We start from the raw sequence: 21,853 nt of genomic DNA, 5'->3' as shown, positions 1-21,853 counted from the left end.
GTGGTCATGATACTGTTGGCTGCTTTTGCTCAAAGCTAATAATCAAAGGATACCAGCAGCTGCTATTAAGTTTTATTGTCGTTTTGTTTATTTAACGAAAACTTCTAGGACACTCAAATTCAATATAACTTTCATAAACATGGTGATCCTGTGTGACGTCTACATGCTCCTAATTCATAAAAGTGATGCAAGAAACTCCAGTGAATTAGTTCCTTGTTGTGTTTTTTAGACATTCATTGGCCTGAAGGTGTGTGATGTTAGTCTGAGCTCTAATCTAGTTTAGCGATTTAATTTTGTTCCATTATTGTCGTAACCAAAGGACATGTAAATTAAAATTACAAGAATAAATTTAAACTAAATCTGAGAAAAACAGCAAGTTTTTCTTTCAAAATCTTTTTTTAAACCTCCATTTTCGGATATTAATTGTTTTTTATTCCAATTTATAAAACAGGCTTTTTTCAAATCCCCATTTTCAAAACGTGTTCTTTGCTCGTAACAATAATGGAACAAAACTTACTCCATAATAATTAAAGAAAAGAGAAATATTGCGAATAAAGAAAACATCCCTGACTCTGTTTCAATATAATCAATTATTTTCTAAACAAACAGAATTCATAATCCTGTTTCACTTAATGTTTCACTTATTAGGGTTAAAATTGCTGAAGTGTTTTAAAACAGCACCTATTTCTCCTTATTAGAAAGTAGGTAAAACCTACATGATGGATTAACATACGTAAGTAAAATTCTGAACAATCTGCTGCAAACCGTGTTATTTTTTTCTTTTAATTTAAAGCAAACTGAAGTTGTTCAAGTGCAAACTTAGATATGATTGTTTAGGTGAATTAAAGCAGCAGCAGCGCCCCCTGGTGGAGCGTTTTTATGTGTACCGTTCTTGTGATCAGTTGTAGTCACAGCTAATGTACCTTTAAAAACAGATGCTATACCTCACATTTGCATTTCGCAGTTATTTTCAAAGTGCCTTGAACAGTGGGACGCTCGGAGCCCAGTTTGATGCGACTTTAGGGTGAAATGTGAGTTGTCGGCAGTGCGGGGACATTTTAAATATTGGTCTCTCTCTGCATTGCCCCCTCCCCTTTTTCGGTTTCGTCAGCCAGGTCCTGGGAGGCCTGAGCGACGCCGTCGGCCTCCTTCTCGTCCGGAACTCGGTCGGGATCTTCGGTCTCTGCCTGCTTGTACATCGCCGCCTTCTTCTTCTCACGATCTATGAGCCTGTAGTTGATGAAGTTCCCAATGAAAAGCCAAATACTGGCGAGGATGACGACTCCGCCGCAGCAGAAATACATGGACTTATAGTTCCCAGTGATGTCGACCAGTTTCCCTGAAAGAGAGAGCAGAAGGCGGGGAAGTAAATAAGCATCACGCAAAATAGAAGAGAAAATAAAGTGATCCGAGGCAGGAAGTCTACCTGCTAATGGTGGACCAATGAGGACGGGGCAGCACTCTACAATGGTGGTGAGTCCAACAGCACTGGAGAACCTTTGAGCTCCAACCAGATCCATCAACGTCTCGAAGAGTACGGAGCTCACCATTCCAAAAGCGAAGCCAAAGAATATGGCATAGACTACCAACCCAGTGTAGCTCTCCACTAATGGACAAAGGATATGACACACGCCGTTGTAGAGGACGGCGAAGCTGAAGAAGTACTGGATCTTAGGACGGACCCAGCGAGAGTTGGCCAGGAGCCCCATGGAGGGCCTGGCAAACATATCCACAAAAGCCAGGATCGAGAGCAGGAAGGCAGCCGAGTATTCATCCACGCCCATGTCTTTGGCATAGGCTGCGAGGAAGACTATGGGCGCGAAGAAGCCCAGGAACATGATGACATTGCCTGACAGGTAAATAAGGAAGCCTCGATGTTTAAACAGTGTGAGGTCCAGGTACTTGTTGACGATCTGCCAGAGGCTGCGCTTTTCCGTCGTAGTGGTGACGGCGGCCAACGCCTCTTCCTTCTCGGCTTTGCTCGGCGGAGGTCCGAGCGGCCGCATGAGGGAGCCGGCCACGCAGCAGTTCAGCAGCAGCCCCCCCAGGATCAGGAAGCTGCCTCTCCATCCGAACTGGTTAAAGAGGTATTGGTTGAGAGGTGCCAGGGAGCTGAGGAAGACGGGACTGCCTGCCATTGCTAACCCGTTAGCAATGGGACGCTTCTTGAAGAAATATTTGCCAATCATCGTCAAAGCTGGCTGCAGGTTGAAGGCCAGTCCAAGTCCTGTGATGACGACAAAACTGTTAGCATTACATAAACGCAAAGAAACAGGTTAGCTTATATTCATGGTGTGAATTTTACAACAAAAAACAAATTCATTTTTTTTATTTCTATTAATTTGAGAGAAATTAATGAGAGAAATAAGTCATTGTAGTCTGTCACTGAGATGGCACAGCTCCGCTGTTTAGAGGCCTAAAGTCTTCTGATGTCAGAAAGTTATAAATATATGAACTCTACGAATTAGCCTGGAGAACGAGAATCTGAGCTGAATCCCTGTCTTTTGAACTGACGAACGGAGTCGACTGCGTTAAATAGAGAAAAACTAAACTGTATAACATTTTTATGTCGGCCAATTATAAGGGCATGTATGGCAAATTAAAAACAAACTTTAAACTTCATCAATGCTCCTTTAAAGTCGTAGGGAAGCGGCTGTTCCAACCGTTGCATTTCCAAATTCTCCCGAGTGGTGCACGACTTTACACGAGTGAATAAAGTGAATGTGATTGGTCGGTTATCAAGGGGGCGGGATTGTTGTGGCGAAAGGTTCCCAAGCAAGTTTGATTGCAGCCGGTTTGTCGGAAGCATCTTGCTAACCAGTTAGCAACTTAGTGCTAGCAGGTTCCCAATGGGAAATTCCATTGGGACCAAGTAGCACTAAATTGGTGACTTAGAAACGACACTGTCAAGGAACGCTATGGACAGCGGAAACATGCAAGAGGAGGAGAGTTTAGTGTCGGAGGTCGTGGATGAGTCTCCTCCGTCATCCATTTTTTATTTAGAGGAGGAAAGCGGGGACGAAGATGTTGTGGAAGAGGACACCAGGGCGGCAGAAGCTTGGTTTGGTGTAGAAGGCTTCCAGCCGTACATGTTTGAGCCCTTGCCTCGCAACGCTGCCAGTTCTGTTAGCTCTACGCCTGCCGAAGACACAGACGTCCATCCCCGTGAACACTGGGACGGGACTCAATGGGAAAGGAAACGATTCTGATTACTGATTTCAACCGTTGCGTATATTATATGAATCAAGATGCTATGACGGAAAACATTTGATTGGTAGATGACCGTTGATAAATGATTGGCCGAATTTAGGTGTTCAGGCTGACGTAGAACTAACTGGCCTGCAGAAGATAACAAAAAAAACAGAAACTTGTGGGAAAATATGGTCTGATAAAGAGAACATTTATATACATGTTTAAGCCAGAATGATTTGACATTTAAATTTGATTTCCCTACAAATGTTTCCAAACATTTAGAGTGTGACCTGAATAGTTACCCCGCAGACTGACGAACCCCTATAACCCATAGATTTACTGAATTGGAATAATAATAATAATACTTTTTAAATCAATGATATATTCTTAAATATTTCATTAAGTTAGAATGTATCTTTAATCGTTTATGGGGACATTTAACTGTACATTTTATGTTGTACATTTAGTCTTTGGCTTGTATTAGAATAAATAAATATTACATCAACCTTTTTCATGGTGCATTTATACATATATATATATATATATATATATATGTGTGTGTATTTGTATGTATAAAGAAAGTTAGCGCGCTCACGTTTGATGTGAAAAGTTAATAATCTATTTTCTGATTTTCTTCATTTCTTGGTGCTCTTATATATTTTATAACTTTGCTAAAGGAAGCTAATAACATTTTGGTTGAATGTCCGCCCACAGTGAGCTGAAAGATGAGTCTATAAAGAATAAACTTACCTCCGATGACTCCGATGCATAAGTAAAGCTGCATCACGTTGGTGCAGAAGGAGGCTGAGATCATGCCTATGGCGCAAAGGCAGCCGCCCATCATCACGATGGGTCTGCAGCCATGTGTGTTGACCAGTATGCTGCTGATGGGACCTGCAGAGAATAAAAAAAAAAAACCACACATGAATGATGTATGTTTAAAGTGTGGAGAACTGAAAATGCTGGACATCTGTGATTATCCGTTTAAAGTTGAGTTACAGACTGTTAATTAGATTTACATCCAGACTTTCAGACATTCTAACTAAATAAGATTTCTTCCAAACTGTTTATGTTGAAAGGTTTTCTCTAAATTTGTTAATTTATGATGTGAGATGAACATATCGATCCTGTGGACAAGTTCTTAGAGATTATTTCCCCATTTACACTACCCCTAGAAAAACCGATCCATGCCGAGACCGGTCTGAGTTCGGTTCTGACGACCGTTTACACATCACGCTATCTCGGTTCCTCGACTCCTCGCCTCCTAGTGACGAGCTGCGGTATTACTGCCAGTATTGAAGTATGAAATCAAGCAGTTGGTGGTGGTAATGCACCAAAAGTTGTTTGCCAACCGCCATAAAACACAAGAAGAAGAAGACGAAGAAGGAGGGAATCAAGCAAATCAAAATGGCGGCGCCCATCCGATTATTATTGCTGTACTTCGGTGTTTGCGGAGGGTCAGGCGAAGATGGCAACCTTTCGTGGATTGACTTGAGAAAGTCGGCTTAACTTAGTTGTTCTTCTTCTTCTGTTTTGTGTTGGTCGGCTAGCAACTTCCGGAGGGGCATTACCGCCACCTACTGGAATGGTGGGTGAATCGCGATGTGCAGCCAGACGGAGATGATGCGTTCTGCTCATGCGCTCTTGTTATCAGAGAACCTATCCAGGGAAAAACGGAACCGAGCCCACCTCTGGAACTGGTCTGCAGTTAGCTCGGCTCGGTCCGGTTGTGTCTAGCTCGGTCCGGTTCAGTTTGCTTTACATTTAAACACGATAAGTTATCTCAGTTACTGAGCTCGGACCGGTCTCTGCACGGTTTTTCAAGGGTAGTATAAATGGGGTATACTTCTCTCTTTCTCTGGTCTACAGCCTGGTTTATGCTCAGAAACCAGGTCATCTGTGCAGCTAACGCAGATATGCGTTAACTGGAGGTGTACCTCCCCAAAATTGTAGGGTTGTAAAATGGCGAACAAGCTCGTCAAACTGACACAACGACACCCACAATCTTAGCTAGTTCCTGATTGGCCCTCTGGCGTTGTAGCGTGGAATAACATAGCGCAGACCACGCTTCAATATTGGGCATAAATTGAGAATATCTGCATTAAGCTAACTGCAACACACTGCTGCGGGAGGATAACCAGCCCTTTAGTTTAGCTGCCTTGGACTGGTTTTCGTTATGTCATACTGGTTCAATTTCCTGCCAACGGACTCTGTTCTTACAGGTGTAAAGTTCTTGGTATATTGTTTTATGACCTAAGTCTCCTTCAGGTATTTTTCTCACCCAGATCCGTGACTTCCTGCTGGATTCCTTGTTCTTCATGACGCCCTTTGATCATCGCTATCCTGTGACCTGAGTTTCCGCACCGCGGGGAAGCAAAGGTGCTTCTTATCTTATCTTAACCAACCTGATTCATGCTAAGATTACATCACACATTAGAAGGTGGAGTCACACACTGATCGGCCTCTGAAAGCAAGCGGCTGCACTTTAACCGTCAAATAAAGGTGATGAATTGAATGCATTAAACTAAGAGGTATCATCTGTTTATTACCCACTCTGTTTGGTTTCATTACACAGCTCAGTTATGTCCCTTTTTAACATTTTTACTAATTTACATCCGTTTCCCTGCAGCGGTCCAACATCTGCTACCAGCGAGCCTCTCGCACCATCGTCATGTAAATCCGTCAGGCGTGAGCGGCCATGTGCAGCTAGTCTATAAACATTAACAGAAAATGCAAACCCCTTTAACGATCCAACGAGAGCATCAACCCGTCACAGATGAGCGCCACTACTTTCAAAACTGTAACAGATACCACAGAAACAACGAATCACATCCATTTCTGTTTTTTTTTTTCTGCAGCACAGAGGAAAATCTAGAGCCTGCAGAAGTTTTAACATCAGTGGGCAGGTGAGAGAGGAGGGTGTGGGGATGTTTAAAACAGAGCTGGGTAATAAAACAATATCTTAAGCTTTGAAGGTCATAGAGCTTTAGATTGGTAGAGCATGGAGCCTCTAAACCAAACAAGACATGGCCGTCCATTGACACAGACCGACAACTTTAATCATTACATTTTGATTGTTTTATTATTAAGAAAACATGTTAATGTTGGCAGTGGGCTTTAGGCTGCCCTGCAAGGCTTTAAACCTGGGTTTAACCAGAGACTAAGCCTTTCTCAAGCACATATCAAGGTGCTCATTTTGAGCCTGGATCCAGATTTATTGTTGATTCTGTTCATGGTGGAGAATCCTGCTTCACAGCAGCAGGTTGAGCCAAACATCCTCTAAATGTGCAAGGTCATCTTTGAGCACGCCATTTCACTTTTCTTTCACCAGTTCACCGCAGTTCTTCCAGCAGTCCACACTTTCTCTGCTCTCTTTTTCTCATGGTCTTCTCCTTCTTTCCCATCGTCCAGCTTGCCACAGGTTTGCCTGCTGTGCCTAAAAGTAGCAGCAGCAGCAACCCAGACTGACAGCTCATTGGCTCATTTGGATCACGTGCAGCCTGGAGCCGGACGCTCCCCAGGGCTTTACCGTATTAACAGGAGAAGAGGAGCAAGTGAAATTAGACACTGTTGTCAGACAGCATGCGGTAATTTATAAATGTTTTAAATAAGGTCTGCTAATCCGAGCCTAGTGGTTAGAGCTTGTGACCTTACTCCGCCAGATGGATTTGCTCCGCATATCCATCTGGAAACCTTCCGTTGAAGTAATTTTGGGAATGGGCGAAAATACTGGTTAGCTGATTGGCCTATGTTGGTGATAGACGGGCCAAATAAACCAATCAGATCAACGAAGCATATGACGTACTAACAGAGCGACGACGAAGAGGAGCCAATTGATAGATGAAACTCTTGCTGAAACCAGTCGGGAGAAGAGCAAAAACATCTTTTCCTCTGAGAAAAGCCTCCAGAGCAGTGTTTTGCTCTTCTTTCAGTGAAGAAATACTCTGTAATTCCGATAAAACTTGCTCGATAGCCACGCTAACGCTAGTTTCATCGGCTGAAGCCGCCATGTTCTTTAGACTGAACTGTCGCGCTTCTCGTTGCGTCACACCTCAACCCGCCTCAAAGCCAACGCTGATTGGACGTTCGTTTGGTGAACGGCTCCAAATTTTCTTTAACGGAGAGTCTCCAGACTGATCTGCGAGTGAAACCTTGAAAGCTCGCGAGATCAGGATGGTCTCACCAGGCTATAGAGCTTGTGCTCTGAGAAGGTTGCAGGTAATCAGTTTGATCCCCACAGCCTCCACTCTTGGTTCCTGAGCAAGACCCCAAAACCCCACACTTCTCCCCGGGCACCGCACAAATGGCAGCCCACTACTCCCCAAGGGGATGGGTTAAATGCAGGGAGTTTATTTCTCCATTGTGGGGCAATAAAGGGCCATTTTCATCTGGAGCTTCTCTGGAAAAAAACAATTTAGAGATAATTATATTTCTAGATGTTCTAAGCTGATGGAGACAAGAGCTTAGCCATTTTTTGTCAAAAATCTAAATAGCAATTCATCCCCAACAATACTGCGATTTAAATTTTCCTTTGCATTAATAAAAAATGGATCACTCAAAAGTTGCTATTTTTTTCATTATCTTGAAAGTTTGCTTGTCCAGGGTTTGCTTTTCGCAGGACTTCAGTAGCTGCGTTTCCATCCAAATGTTAAGCAAATTTTTAACTCTTTTAAAATAATGAAACAAAGAAAATGTGAATTAGCAGGTTTGAACCAATTTTTTTAATGTTAAGAGAAAAGAAAGTGAAGTTAGTCGTCTTTTCCAGAATTTCTAATACAAAATTTTAAGCAAACTTTTAAAAATTTGAAAAAACGAAAATGTTAATTTGATGTGTTTTCATCCTATTTTCAAAATGTTGCATAAAATAAAATAAAAAATTAGAGGTGTTTCCATCCAGTTTTCAATATCATATAAAATTTTTAAATTTATCTATTAAAAGGTCAAAATAAAAATGTGAATTAGACGTGTTTACATCCTTCCTGCTAATTTTATGCAAACTTTTAAAAAGGTTTAAAAAAAGAAAATGCTAATTAACTAATTATATTTGTTTCAATTCTTACATGAATTTTAAGTAAAATGTTAAAATTTCATAAAACTAATAAATGTGAAATACATGTGTTAACATCCAATTCTCATGTAAATTTTCAGGAAACTTTTAAAATGTTGCATAAAAAAATGTTAAAATAATTATAAATTATTTTATCCAAGTCGATTTGCGAATTTTAGGCAAACTTTTAAATGGTCAAAAAAAAAAGAAAATCAGAATTAGACGTGACTTCCACTGGCGAGACAAGCGATGCAAAGCGTAGTACGTCGTCCTACGTTCATGTTACGCTAGCAGACTAGCGCAGAACGCAGATCAGTAAAGGACCAATGTTTTAATGATTATGTTGCAGACAGTCAAGTTGCGCTAACTTCATTATGCTAGCTGGTATTAGCGATCAAACATGGCATCCAGAAACGTCAAGAGAGAACTTCTAATAGGACGTCGTTAGCAGTAGCAGCAGATCAGTCATTTGCGGTAAACATTTGCTTCAAATGTGTTTCTGTTTTCTCTTATGCAGATTTTCTTTTTTTTTCTTCAAAAAAGTAAAAAAAAACACACAAAAAAACATCTCCAGCAAGGGTAACACTTTTTTCGTAAACTTTTGCAAGTTGATTTGAATTTTGATTCTATCGCGTTCCTCTTTTGCGATACTTAAAAGTGTGAAGAAATAAAAAACATAAAGACAAGCTGATGGAGCCAACTCTAATTTTTGGTTAGAAAAAAACTTCCTCTGCCCTCCATATTTTGAGCACATTACCGCCACCTACAGGGCTGGAGTGAGAGAGTCAACGTCGTAATGTGACCAGCGTTGCGTTTGTTTAATTGCGATTAAATTGAAAATGCACTTTTGCCATCCCTAGAGTCACATAATAAATATTAATAATAAAATTATTGCTAAACTCAACTTAAAGAACTTCTGTCTTAGATTATTATGTGCACATTTTTTTTAAATACACAATTTCCTTTTAGTATATAATTCTGAACTTTTTCATGTTAGTCTGTGACATAGAAATAACCAAATAGCTCCATTTGTCTGCTGCTTTTATAAATGTACTAAATTAATAAGCTGACTTAGTCTTTCTAATCACTGTTGGTCCAGTTATTAATAAATATCCATATTGTTTCAAATAACAGCTTACATGTGTGAATTTAACAGGGGGGAAAAAAGGTGTTTTTGGATCTTTTTTAATCTAATATTCTCATTACCGTCCAGAGACGACATGCAGTCATCACTTAGCTTGCTCTTTGTGAATTCGGTCCCGACCTTGAGGAAAGCTAGCCTTATTACCATCCCCAGCAGCGATCGGTATTCTCTGAGGGTTGGTCTGCACAGTCGGCCATGATGAGGACCCGGCTCATTATGCTGGGTCTGGCTGGGTGGCGAGGAGCTTTATGCAAGCGGAGGTAGACTCCATTAAAAGGTGGAGAAAACACAGCAGAGACCTGCAGGCACCTCCTTTCCATCAGGGAATGAAAGCTCAGGGCAGCAGGTCCTGATGGAGACCATTGACCAACCAATCACTGAACAGAGTAGCTGCAAGGCTGCATGGGGATAAAGTCTGCTTTGAAGAAACTTAACTAACCTTAACTGACCAAACAATGGGGGAAAAAAAGGTTCTGATTTCAACCGTTGCGTATATTATATGAATCAAGATGCTATGACCTAAAACATTTGATTGACAGATGATCGTTGATATATGATTGGCCGAATTTAGGTGTTCAGGCTGACGTAGAACTAACTTGCCTGCAGAAGATAACAGGAAAAAAAACAACAGATTTTAAAACAGAAATTTTCTAAATTTTGGGACAATATGGTCTGATAAAGAACACATTTCTATACATGTTTGAGCCAGAATGATTTGACCTTTAAATATGACTTCCCTACAACTTTAAAGAGAGAGCGTTGAGATTGATGATAATGTAGAAATAAATCGAAATAGAATAAGTAGAATGCAGAAAATAGAAATAAGAGGAAATTAAGATGAGGAGGAAAAGGAGAGAATTGGCTGGAGAAAATGGTGCTAGGAGATGCTAACCGCTCAACGGAGCTGAACTGAAGCCTGTTGGTAGATTTTCAAAATGCACCAAAGTCCTTGTGGAAACAGTTTGCTGCCACCTAGTGGTCAAGCTTAGACCCATTTTCTTATTTCTTATTTATTCTTTTATATTTTGTTTTACAAAATTCTACCAGGTAGAACTAAAACTTTTCCACTTTAGGAGTTCTGGATAGAGCAGATTGACGGACATAAAATATTTTTGTTTTTTTTTATCTTATATGCAAATGTTTTGATATTTTATTTACAATTTTGATTGTATTACTGTATTACTGCTCTAAGGCTACGTCCACACTGCAGGCCTTGATGCTCAATTCTGATATTTTTTTAGGTCGTTGACATTTCCAAATTTGTGCAACTTGTATATGATCTCCTGTGTGAACTCCATTCAAAATGTAAATGTCCCGCATGCGCAGTAGAGGACGCAATGACATCACAACAAAGCATGCTCAGTATTTACAGAAGGAAACATGGATGTAAGCGCTGGAGAACTTCTAGCGATCTTTCCAAACCTCAGCCATTGATTCAACAACACAATATTTTAAAGAAGGTTCGTTATCATCCGCCATGTTTGTTGTTTTTCTTCCTGCTTCTGCGTACTAAGACGAATAATAGTGACCTTTGTTTAGAATCAATGGTGGTCAGGTCAGATCAGACACAGGTGGCATTTGAGAAGATCGGATTCAGGACCACAGAGCCAGGTGGCCTGGGTCGCTTTGGAAAACATTGGGCCTGTGTCGTTCAGACTGACATGAAAAGATCAGATCCAGGTCGCTTATGGACAAAATAAATTGGCATTTGGGTCCCTGCAGGCTGCTGTGTGAACGTAGCCTAAGTGTGTTCCTCTGTCAGCTAAAGGCATATTTTACAGTCTATACTCCAGTTAACAATTTATCAATTATTCAATAATCAATTATTCCAATTAATGGTTTCAATTAGGGATGCACGATATTGGGATTTTGGCTGATATCCGATATTTTAAAGCTCATGTAGCCGATAACCGATATCGATACCGATGTTAAAGCTGGACAAAAATAAGTAGTCATTGAAAATAGCAGTTTTGTTATCCATTTCTGACACTTTGAAAAATAATAAACTCAAATATATTTTCATATGCTGATATCAAATTGATTTTTAAAAACGCGGTATCGATCTATTTTACTTTCAAAATCTGGTGAAATTTCATCGTTCTGTTACAAACTCTCCTGATATTTTGCAAATTCTTGTGAGATTTTGTTAGTAAAATAGTTCGATACCGCGTAAATATATCAACATATAAAATATGGCAAAATTTTGTGAATTTTCGGGGGATTTCGTAGCATAACGATGACATATAGCAATATTTCATTAGTAAAAGAGATTGATATGGTGTTTTTAAATGGCAATATATCAGCATATGAAGATATTGGGATATTTTAATGTATCAATATTTTTCCCTCGTCTTTAGAAGTTTTTAAGTCTGTAAAAAAGAAGTTTTTGAGGAAGAAGAAGAAGTAGTATTTTTTTATTTATTTTTTTTTAAGACTTCAGAAACTCAGAAGCTGATCAAATATCGGGTTAAATATCGGTGGGGGGGCCGATGTCCGATATTCAGTTTTAAGGCCGATACCGATAAGGGGCCGATTACAGGTGCTGGTCATAAAATTAGAATATCATGAAAAAGTAGATTGATTTCAGTAATTCCATTTAAAAAGTGAAACTTGTATATTATATTCATACATTACATACAAACTCATATATTTCAGATGTTTATTTTGTTTAATTTTGATGATTACAAATGACAACAAATGAAAATCTCAAATTCATCATATCAGAAAATTAGAATATTGTGAAAAGGTTCAAAATTGATGGCCCCTGGTGCCACACTCTAATCAGCTAATTAACTCAAACCACCTGCAAAAGCCTTTAAATGGTCTTTCAGTCTAGTTCTATAGGCTACACAATCATGGGGAAGACTGCTGACTTGACAGTTGTCCAAAAGACGACCATCGACACCTTGCACAAGGAGGGCAAGACACAAAAGGTCATCGCTAAAGAGGCTGGCTGTTCACAGAGCTCAGTGTCCAAGCACATTAATAGAGAGGCGAAGGGAAGGAAAAGATGTGGTCGAAAAAAGTGTACAAGCAAGAGAGATAACCGCACCCTGGAGAGGATTGTGAAACAAAACCCCTTCAAAAATGTGGGGGAGATTCACAAAGAGTGGACTGCAGCTGGAGTGAGTGCTTCAAGAACCACCACACACAGACGTATGAAAGACATGGGTTTCTGCTGTCGCATTCCTTGTGTCAAGCCACTCTTGAACCACAGACAGCGTCAGAAGCGTCTTGCCTGGGCTAAAGAGAAACAGGACTGGACTGCTGGTGAGTGGTCCAAAGTCATGTTCTCTGATGAAAGTAAATTTTGCATTTCCTTTGGAAATCAAGGTCCCAGAGTCTGGAGGAAAAGAAGAGAGGCACTTCATCCACGTTGCTTGAAGTCCAGTGTAAAGTTTCCACAGTCAGTGATGGTTTGGGGTGCCATGTCATCTGCTGGTGTTGGTCCATTGTGTTTTCTGAGGTCCAGGGTCAACGCAGCCACATACCAGGAAGTTTTAGAGCACTTCATGCTTCCTGCAGCTGACCAACTTTTTGGAGATGCAGATTTCATTTTCCAACAGGACTTGGCACCTGCACACAGTGCCAAAGCTACCAGTACCTGGTTGAAGGACCATGGTATCCCTGTTCTTAATTGGCCAGCAAACTCTCCTGACCTTAACCCCATAGAAAATCTATGGGGTATTGTGAAGAAGAAGATGCAATACACCAGACCCAACAATTCAGAAGAGCTAAAAGCCACTATTAGAGCAACCTGGGCTATCATAACACCTGAGCAGTGCCACAGACTGATCGACTCCATGCCACGCCGCATTGCTGCAGTAATACAGGCCAAAGGAGGCCCAACTAAATACTGAGTGCTGTACATGCTCATACTTTTCATGTTCATACTTTTCAGTTGGCCAACATTTCTATAAATCCTTTGTTTTTATTGGTCTTCAGTAATATTCTAATTTTCTGATATGATGAATTTGAGATTTTCATTTGTTGTCATTTGTAATCATCAAAATTAAACAAAATAAACATCTGAAATATATGAGTTTGTATGTAATGTATGAATATAATATACAAGTTTCACTTTTTAAATGGAATTACTGAAATCAATCTACTTTTTCATGATATTCTAATTTTATGACCAGCACCTGTATATCGTGCATCCCTCGATTCAATCCTAGATAACACCACCTCATTTTCCAATAAATAATAATAACCACTACCTGTCTGATGTCTGACATCGAAAAAACTGTTTCATTACTTTACTATGTATAAAAAATGTAAATAAGTTAAACAGGAAGCGGCTAAATTCCCTTTATTTCTAATTCTGATGCCTTATTTGAATTATAGGGGGGCATCTTTAACAATTATAGATTTCTGAATATGTTAACCTAAAAGTAATAAAAAAAAACAGATTTAGATTTATTCTCTTCTGGATGTTTTGTTTCATATTTCTTATGATTAAAAGCGAGTGCAGTAGGTTTTCCAAGTGATCAAACAAAGGCTCCGTATTTTCCTGGTCTCTAGTTTTATCTTCTGGGGTTACTGTAACCACACCTGCTTTCACTGAACCTTTCTGTTCAGATCTTACTCTGTGCCTCATCATTTGCATTAGTCAGTTGGAATGGGGTGAGGTTTTTTTCTCTGTATGCGTAACTGAGGGCTTAGAAGACGATAATCAGATTTTCACATCTTATTAAGGGCGTACCGAATGACTGGAGTGAAACAATAAGTCATTCTAGATATAAGGAAGTAGATCCACGGACCAGAAGCTTCAAATTGTCGTCTGATTTGAAAATTTCCCAACTTTGGTTACATTTGTTCATTTGTTGCCTTCTTTTTTATGGAGGGAATTTTGTTCCATTATTGTTGCAGCACATTTTGTCAATGAAAATAAAACTGTAAATACCTTATTAATCAAACATCTTTACAGAAGAACTTTACTTTCTAATCAGATTTCTCATTCTTTTTTTTCCTTTTTACATTGTTTCAACGTTTCTATAGATTTTATCTTTTTATAATATGTATTTTTTTGATCACTCTTTTTTGGAGAAGTTTTTCTGAAGTGCGATAATCTCTCTTCACTTCGCGTCCAATCCGAACGCTCGCTTTGGACCAATAAAAACTGCAGCAGACCAATAGAAATGCATCTATGCTTTTTACTCCAGAGGAAATCCCGCCCTCTGCAGTGAAGTGAATGTGATCTAGAAAACTACTTTGAAAAGAATGAAATTGTTAAAATATAATCTGAAAATGGGAAATTTGAAAATAAATTAAATAATTAGAAAAACCTTTTTTTGATCGAGAAAATGTTCAAACTTTTCTTTTGCAAAAAAAATACTTTAACTTTCTATTTGCCTTGATGGAAGCAAATGAAGAATTATGAAAAATCAATTCTATAAGGCAGATATGAAGGTCAGCAGCAGTCGGTGGGGAAAAGAGAAAAGGTCTTTCAAGCCATTTGGAAGGAGGCGGTTATTAGTTGTGGGCGTCTGCTGCTGTCGGCTCATTAACAGCTAGCCTCCCAGTAATGATGGAGCTGTGTAAACAGCGCACTGAAGCAGCTGCGGGGAATTAGAAAGGTGTTAAACATTCAAAGACTGATGGAATCATGGGTGTAATAGGCAGAACAAGCGAGCAGGTGTTTAATGAATAGCTGATGAGCGCAATCAATATGAATGAGTGAGTAAGAAGAGCCTCTCAGTGAGTACCTGCACATATTGACGGAGTCAACACCTGATAATGACATTCAGTCTGTGGAGGGCTAAAAAAAAAGATCTGTGAGAGGTTGGATCTAGCTACTAATTATCTACCCCCCCCCCCCACACACACACCAGCAAACGCACTACAATCTGTTAGAAGTAAACCCATAATAAGCAATAACCAGTGAACCTTCTGAGCATTTGAGCACTTTTTAAAAGCCTGAAGCTCATCAGGCTTTAATCTAACGGATACCCCCCAAGACGACCGATCAGGTTGATTTTGATCCACTGTTGGCGGTTCCCCAAATGGAGTTCTGTCAATAACTGGATTAAGATTCACTTAATGTTTCTTTGTTCTACTCTGTCCAACCGAGCAGCGTCATCAGGCCTGTTTCTAAGCGGCACAGATGGCGCCAGCAGAGCGGCTGCTGATTGGAGGATTACAGGGCGGACAGATGGCCGCCACGGCAGGGCCTGGCTGAGGGCTGGACTTCTGACTGCAGCAGGTCAGCGGAGCAATATGCTGGTGTCCACAACAGGCTGGGGAGCCATTCTGATCAGTCAAAGGCTTTTGATACTCTGGTAACATTTGTCTGATTGGCTGCAGAATCCTACGTTCACACCTACGTTCACACCTACGTTCACACCTAATGCTACGTTCACACCTACGTTCACACCTAATGCTACGTTCACACCTACGTTCACACCTAATGCTACGTTCACACCTACGTTCACACCTACGTTCACACCTACTTTCACACCTAATGCTATGCTCACACCTAATGCTACGTTCACACCTAATGCTACGTTCACACCTAATGCTACGTTCACAACGAATGCTACGTTCCCACCTAATGCTACGTTCACACCTAATGCTATGCTCACACCTAATGCTACGTTCACACCTAATGCTATGCTCACACCTAATGCTATGCTCACACCTAATGCTACGTTCACACCTAATGCTACGTTCACAACGAATGCTACGTTCACACCTAATGCTACGTTCAAACCTAATGCTACGTTCACACCTAATGCTATGCTCACACCTAATGCTACGTTCACACCTAATGCTATGCTCACACCTAATGCTACGTTCACACCTAATCCTACGTTCACAACGAATGCTACGTTCACACCTAATGCTATGCTCACACCTAATGCTACGTTCACACCTAATCCTACGTTCACAACGAATGCTACGTTCACACCTAATGCTACGTTCACACCTAATGCTACGTTCACAACGAATGCTACGTTCACACCTAATGCTACGTTCACACCTAATGCTATGTTCACACCTAATGCTACGTTCACACCTAATGCTACGTTCACACCTAATGCTACGTTCACACCTAATGCTACGTTCACACCTAATGCTACGTTCACAACGAATACTACGTTCACACCTAATGCTATGCTCACACCTAATGCTACGTTCACACCTAATGCTATGCTCACACCTAATGCTACGTTCACACCTAATCCTACGTTCACAACGAATGCTACGTTCACACCTAATGCTACGTTCACACCTAATGCTACGTTCACAACGAATGCTACGTTCACACCTAATGCTACGTTCACACCTAATGCTATGTTCACACCTAATGCTACGTTCACACCTAATGCTACGTTCACACCTAATGCTACGTTCACACCTAATGCTACGTTCACACCTAATGCTACGTTCACAACGAATGCTACGTTCACACCTAATGCTACGTTCACACCTAATGCTACGTTCACAACGAATACTACGTTCACACCTAATGCTACGTTCACACCTAATGCTATCTTCACACCTAATGCTACGTTCACACCTAATGCTACGTTCACACCTAATGCTATGTTCACACCTAATGCTACGTTCACACCTAATGCTATGTTCACACCTAATGCTACGTTCACACCTAATGCTATGTTCACACCTAATGCTACGTTCACACCTAATGCTACGTTCACACCTAATGCTATGTTCACACCTAACGCTACGTTCACACTTAATGCTACGTTCATACCTAATGCTACGTTCACACCTAATGCTACGTTCATACCTAATGCTACGTTCACACCTAACGCTACGTTCACACCTAATTCTACGTTCACACTTAATGCTACTTTCACACCTAACGCTACGTTCACACCTAATGCTACTTTCACACCTAACGCTACGTTCACACCGACTGCTACGTTCACACCGAATGCTTCGTTCACATCTAATGCTACGTAGTCGATAACACGGATTTTGTTTTGCTTTCACTTATGGAACGACTCACCTGCTGCATACATGACGGCGAGCATGATGGAGGAGATCCATGCGACCTGACTGTAGGAGGCATCGAAGATGATCTGGATGTCTTTGAAGAAGACCGTGATGGCTTTGGGAAAGGCATAGGAGAAGCCGATGGAGATGAAGGATCCAAGAACCACAACCCACCCCCACCCACCGTCCGGTGGGGGCACGGCAGCACCTGTGGTGGGGGGTGGCATCACTGGCCCACCTTAACACGAGGTTTTATACTGTAACGACAAACAAGGAAGGTAAATATGGAGGGAATTTAGTTCCATTATTGTTTCAAAGCAAAGTACATGATTTGTAAATTGAGATTTGAAAAAAACAAACAAACATACAAACTTTTTGATCTAAAAGATGTTTGCTTTGATATTTTTTCTTTTCAATTTTATTTTTTATTAAATTAATTAAAATGAAATTTAAGATATTTAATGATAATTAAATTATTAAATGTATTACATTACGGAGCCCCGAAGGGGACATGGGGAATTTTTTTTTCTTTTGCATTCCCTCGCAAAAGTATTTCGTTACCCCGCAAAATTTTGCGTTACCTTGCAAAACCTTTTGCGAAAGTTTTGCGTTCCCACGCAAGATCCAGCTCGGAGAACGGCTCGTTTTTTTCGAAAATAACGCTTTTTGATTCTTGTAATACGTAGTCTGTGCTATCAGGACATGAAAGAGGCGCCATTTGTGTTTCAACAACGAGCGTTATTGATCCCGGAAGTCCGAATCTGTGAATATCTTTCTAACTTTACCGACGTAAGGTTTTGTGTGGGAACGCAAAACTTTCGCAAAAGGTTTTGCGAGGTAACGCAAAAGGTTTTGCGAGGTAACGCAATACTTTTGCGAGGGAACGCAAAAGAAAAAAAAATTCCCCATGTCCCCTAGGGGGCTTCATACATTCCATATTTTTTTAGATTTTTTTTTTTTTTTTAGGATTTGTCTCTAACACCCATGTAGACCAATAGCAATGCGTCTTTGCTTCTCTCTCCACAGTAAAGCCCACCCCCACTAGAGAATGTGAGCAATGAAACGCTATTTGAAAAAGACAAAAAAAATAATAATAAATGAAAAAACATTTTTGGAAAATTATAAATCTGTGCAAAAGTTATCCTTTTTTAGTTAGGAGGTTTTTCAAATTTCTATTTACAAAACTTCTTCTTTGCTCGCAACAATAATGAAATAAATTTCACTCCATATATAGAAAACATGAGTAGAAAACTTGCTTCAAAGATTGTTTAATATGAAACCTCTGAGTTTTTGGATTCATACACACGCAGAGGCAGACGTTACAAAGATCAGACCAAGACTGCTAAAAAAGGTTTTATCAGTATTTTAGACCTAAAGCTGCGTCTGATTCCATCATGATGATCCTGGGAATGTAAAAAACAATTTCTTTAGAAATGAAGGAAAAGCTGGAATGGATGGCTGAAGAGACGCTTTATAGAGAATAAAAACAATTCTTTACAGAAAACACAGAACCAAGTAGAGATCCAAATCACATGATTTAAGTAAGGATGCACGATATTGGGATTTTGGCCGATATCCGATATGCCGATATTTTAAAACTCATGTAGCCGATAACCGATATCGATACCGATGTTAAAGCTGGACAAAAATAAGTAGTCATTGAAAATAGCAGTTTTGTTATCCATTTCTGACACTTTGAAAAATGATAAACTCAAATATATTTTCATATGCTGATATCAAATTGATTTTTAAAAACGCGGTATCGATCTATTTTACTTTCAAAATCTTGTGAAATTTCATCGTTCTGTTACAAACTCTCGTGATATTTTGCAAATTCTTGTGAGATTTTGTTAGTAAAATAGATCGATACCGCGTCAATATATCAATATATAAAAATATGGCAACATTTGGTGAATTTTCGGGGGATTTCGTAGCATAACGATGACATATAGCAATATTTCATTAGTAAAAGAGATTGATATGGTGTTTTTAAATGGCAATATATCAGCATATGAAGATATTGGGATATTTTAATGTATCAATATTTTTCCCTCGTCTTTAGAAGTTTTTAAGTCTGTAAAAAAGAAGTTTTTGAGGAAGAAGAAAAAGTATTATTACTATTTTTTTTTAGACTTTAGAAACTCAGAAGCTGATCAAATATCGGGTTAAATATCGGTGGGGTGGCAGATGTCCGATATTCAGTTTTAAGGCCGATACCGATAAGGGGCCGATTATATCGTGCATCCCTCGATTCAATCCTAGATAACACCACCTCATTTTCCAATAAATAATAATAACCACTACCTCTCTGATGTCTGACATCGAAAAAACTGTTTCATTACTTTACTATGTATAAAAAATGTAAATAAGTTAAACAGGAAGCGGCTAAATTCCCTTTATTTCTAATTCTGATGCCTTATTTGAATTATAGGGGGGCATCTTTAACAATTATAGATTTCTGAATATGTTAACCTAAAAGTAATAAAAAAAAACAGATTTAGATTTATTCTCTTCTGGATGTTTTGTTTCATATTTCTTATGATTAAAAGCGAGTGCAGTAGGTTTTCCAACTGATCAAACAAAGGCTCCGTATTTTCCTGGTCTAGAGTTTTATCTTCTGGGGTTACTGTAACCACACCTGCTTTCACTGAACCTTGATGTCCGATATTCAGTTTAAAGGCCGATACCGATAGGGGGCCGATTATATTGTGCATCCCTAGATTTAAGTGTAACTATTAATGGATTGTTAGCAAAATGAGATGTTTCTGGTCACTGTACTGTTTGATTATCTATAGCATCCTTCCTGACATCATTGATGATGTCACCAGTTTGACATAAATCAGGAACGTAAAAAATGGAGAGCAGCATGGAAGGCAGCCAGTGCGTAGTCAGTGTGCTTTATTGTTTCTCTCTATTATCTGCCTGAATCCCTCTCACCAGAGCTTCTCCATGTTTATCCAATAGAAACAGAGTTGATTCTGCTGGTTAGATCAGAAGCGACTAGTACGCTGGGTTCAATGGTATCACGTAATTTAGGAGGTTGACAGCTCTGGTGTTTCCACAGCATGTTAATCAGAGCCGAGTAGATTTTAACTGTCAGCTGTCAGGGTTGGTGGATGTAGTTGTCGTCCCAAATGCAAAGTAGAAGTAGGCAGGGAAGATTGCTGGCAAAATTTAATGAAAAAGTAAAAATACAAAATCGAGAACTGATCAACCCAGAAACTAGGAGACACAAGGGTCCTGCGACAAGTAATCCTGGTCACATAATGTTGTTTTGGTAAATATACACAAAAAGGCACTTACTAACAAATGAGCAAAAACAAAAGCTTAAAAGACAAAAATGAAAAATAGTTCGCCGACAGGATGCCGTCATTTGTCTAAAGTATGCAACGACGGCTGCAACTAACGATTATTTTGCTCATTGATTAATCTGCCAAGTTTATTTTCAATAAATTAATTAATAATTGGATATCCAAATGTTCCTTAAAAAAGACTTTTACAAAATTAAACCGGATCAAACTAAAACTTTTCCACTTGAGGAGTTCTGGATAGAGCAGACTGACATTTTTTTTTATCTTAAATGCAAAATATTTATATATTTTTTTTAACCATCTTGGTATAATTCCTGCTCTAAGTGTGTCGCTCTGTCAGCTAAAGTCATGTTTTACAGTCTCTACACTTCAATAAACGATCAATAGATTACTGAATTAGTTGACGAATATTTCAAAATCCGATTAATCATGATTAAGTTGATTGTTTCAGCCCTACATGCAGCCAAAATGAGTCTCTGGCGTGTAAAAAATGTCAAATAACTTGACTTTGAGTTTAATGTAAAGAAGTTTGAAATGAGCTCAAACAGCTTAAAGTTTTATTTCCAGAGAACGAAACACTAAAATCATCATCAGAAGAAAACTTTCTGTTAATGTAATGATCAACAAAGTTTGATCTTTCATCTTTTCATCTTTCATTAACTTTTTTTTAACCTAATTATTATTAAATATATACATACTGGTTACTGCTGATTATTGATTTTAGAACAAAATATTTCAAATCCGATCCTTAACGATGGAAACTCAAATAAAGTTCAAATAAACTGGCAGTAAAGCTTTATCTTTTCATGTTCTCCAGCTGTCAGCAGTAAAAGCAGATTCCTGAGCTTCATGTCCTGGATTAGACAGACTCTCAGTGTTTGCTTCCAAGGTATGAACTCACTTTACCTGAGAGACCAGGCCTGCTAGGCCCCGCCCACAGTTCACCTTGAGCAACACCTCCAGCCTCAGGAAACAACAGAAACGCCACTACGGGCGGGGATCAGGTGACAGGAGCGTAAAATCAGGTCAGGCAGCGAGTTCAGAGGGAAAAACGCCTTTATTAGCAAGACGTTTAGAGATGTGTAATTAACTGGAAGCCGGCTTTGCTTTTCAAGATAATCAGCAAGTTTGACAGTGTTTGCATAGCAGCATGACATGCAAACCAGGAGGAAGACAGTCTGACATGACTGTGAA

General features: G+C 39.5%; 1 protein-coding gene across 2 annotated transcripts in view; it reads right to left on the bottom strand.

Annotated features, from left to right (window-relative positions):
• Positions 1–772: 772 nt before the first annotated feature.
• Positions 773–21,853, bottom strand: part of LOC119776782 (monocarboxylate transporter 2-like) — a 34,561-nt gene continuing 13,480 nt past the window's right edge. Inside the window, exons 2-5 of one of the 2 annotated variants that reach the window (XM_038275381.1) lie at positions 17,362–17,605; positions 3,943–4,086; positions 1,427–2,227; positions 773–1,339 (exon numbers count right to left, since the gene is read on the bottom strand). In XM_038275381.1, the coding sequence (XP_038131309.1) occupies positions 1,059–1,339; positions 1,427–2,227; positions 3,943–4,086; positions 17,362–17,575 (1,440 nt within the window). In that variant the 5' untranslated portion in view covers positions 17,576–17,605 and the 3' untranslated portion in view covers positions 773–1,058. The remainder of the gene's footprint in view (positions 1,340–1,426; positions 2,228–3,942; positions 4,087–17,361; positions 17,606–21,853) is intronic. The other variant, XM_038275380.1, reaches the window with a different exon arrangement.

The sequence above is a fragment of the Cyprinodon tularosa genome, unplaced genomic scaffold (assembly GCF_016077235.1).
Source record: "Cyprinodon tularosa strain WSP-4 unplaced genomic scaffold, ASM1607723v1 ctg956, whole genome shotgun sequence".
In the NCBI taxonomy this organism is placed as follows: Eukaryota; Metazoa; Chordata; class Actinopteri; order Cyprinodontiformes; family Cyprinodontidae; genus Cyprinodon; species Cyprinodon tularosa.
Note: the sequence above shows the minus strand (reverse complement) of the source record. Positions and strands in the feature narration are given on the sequence as shown.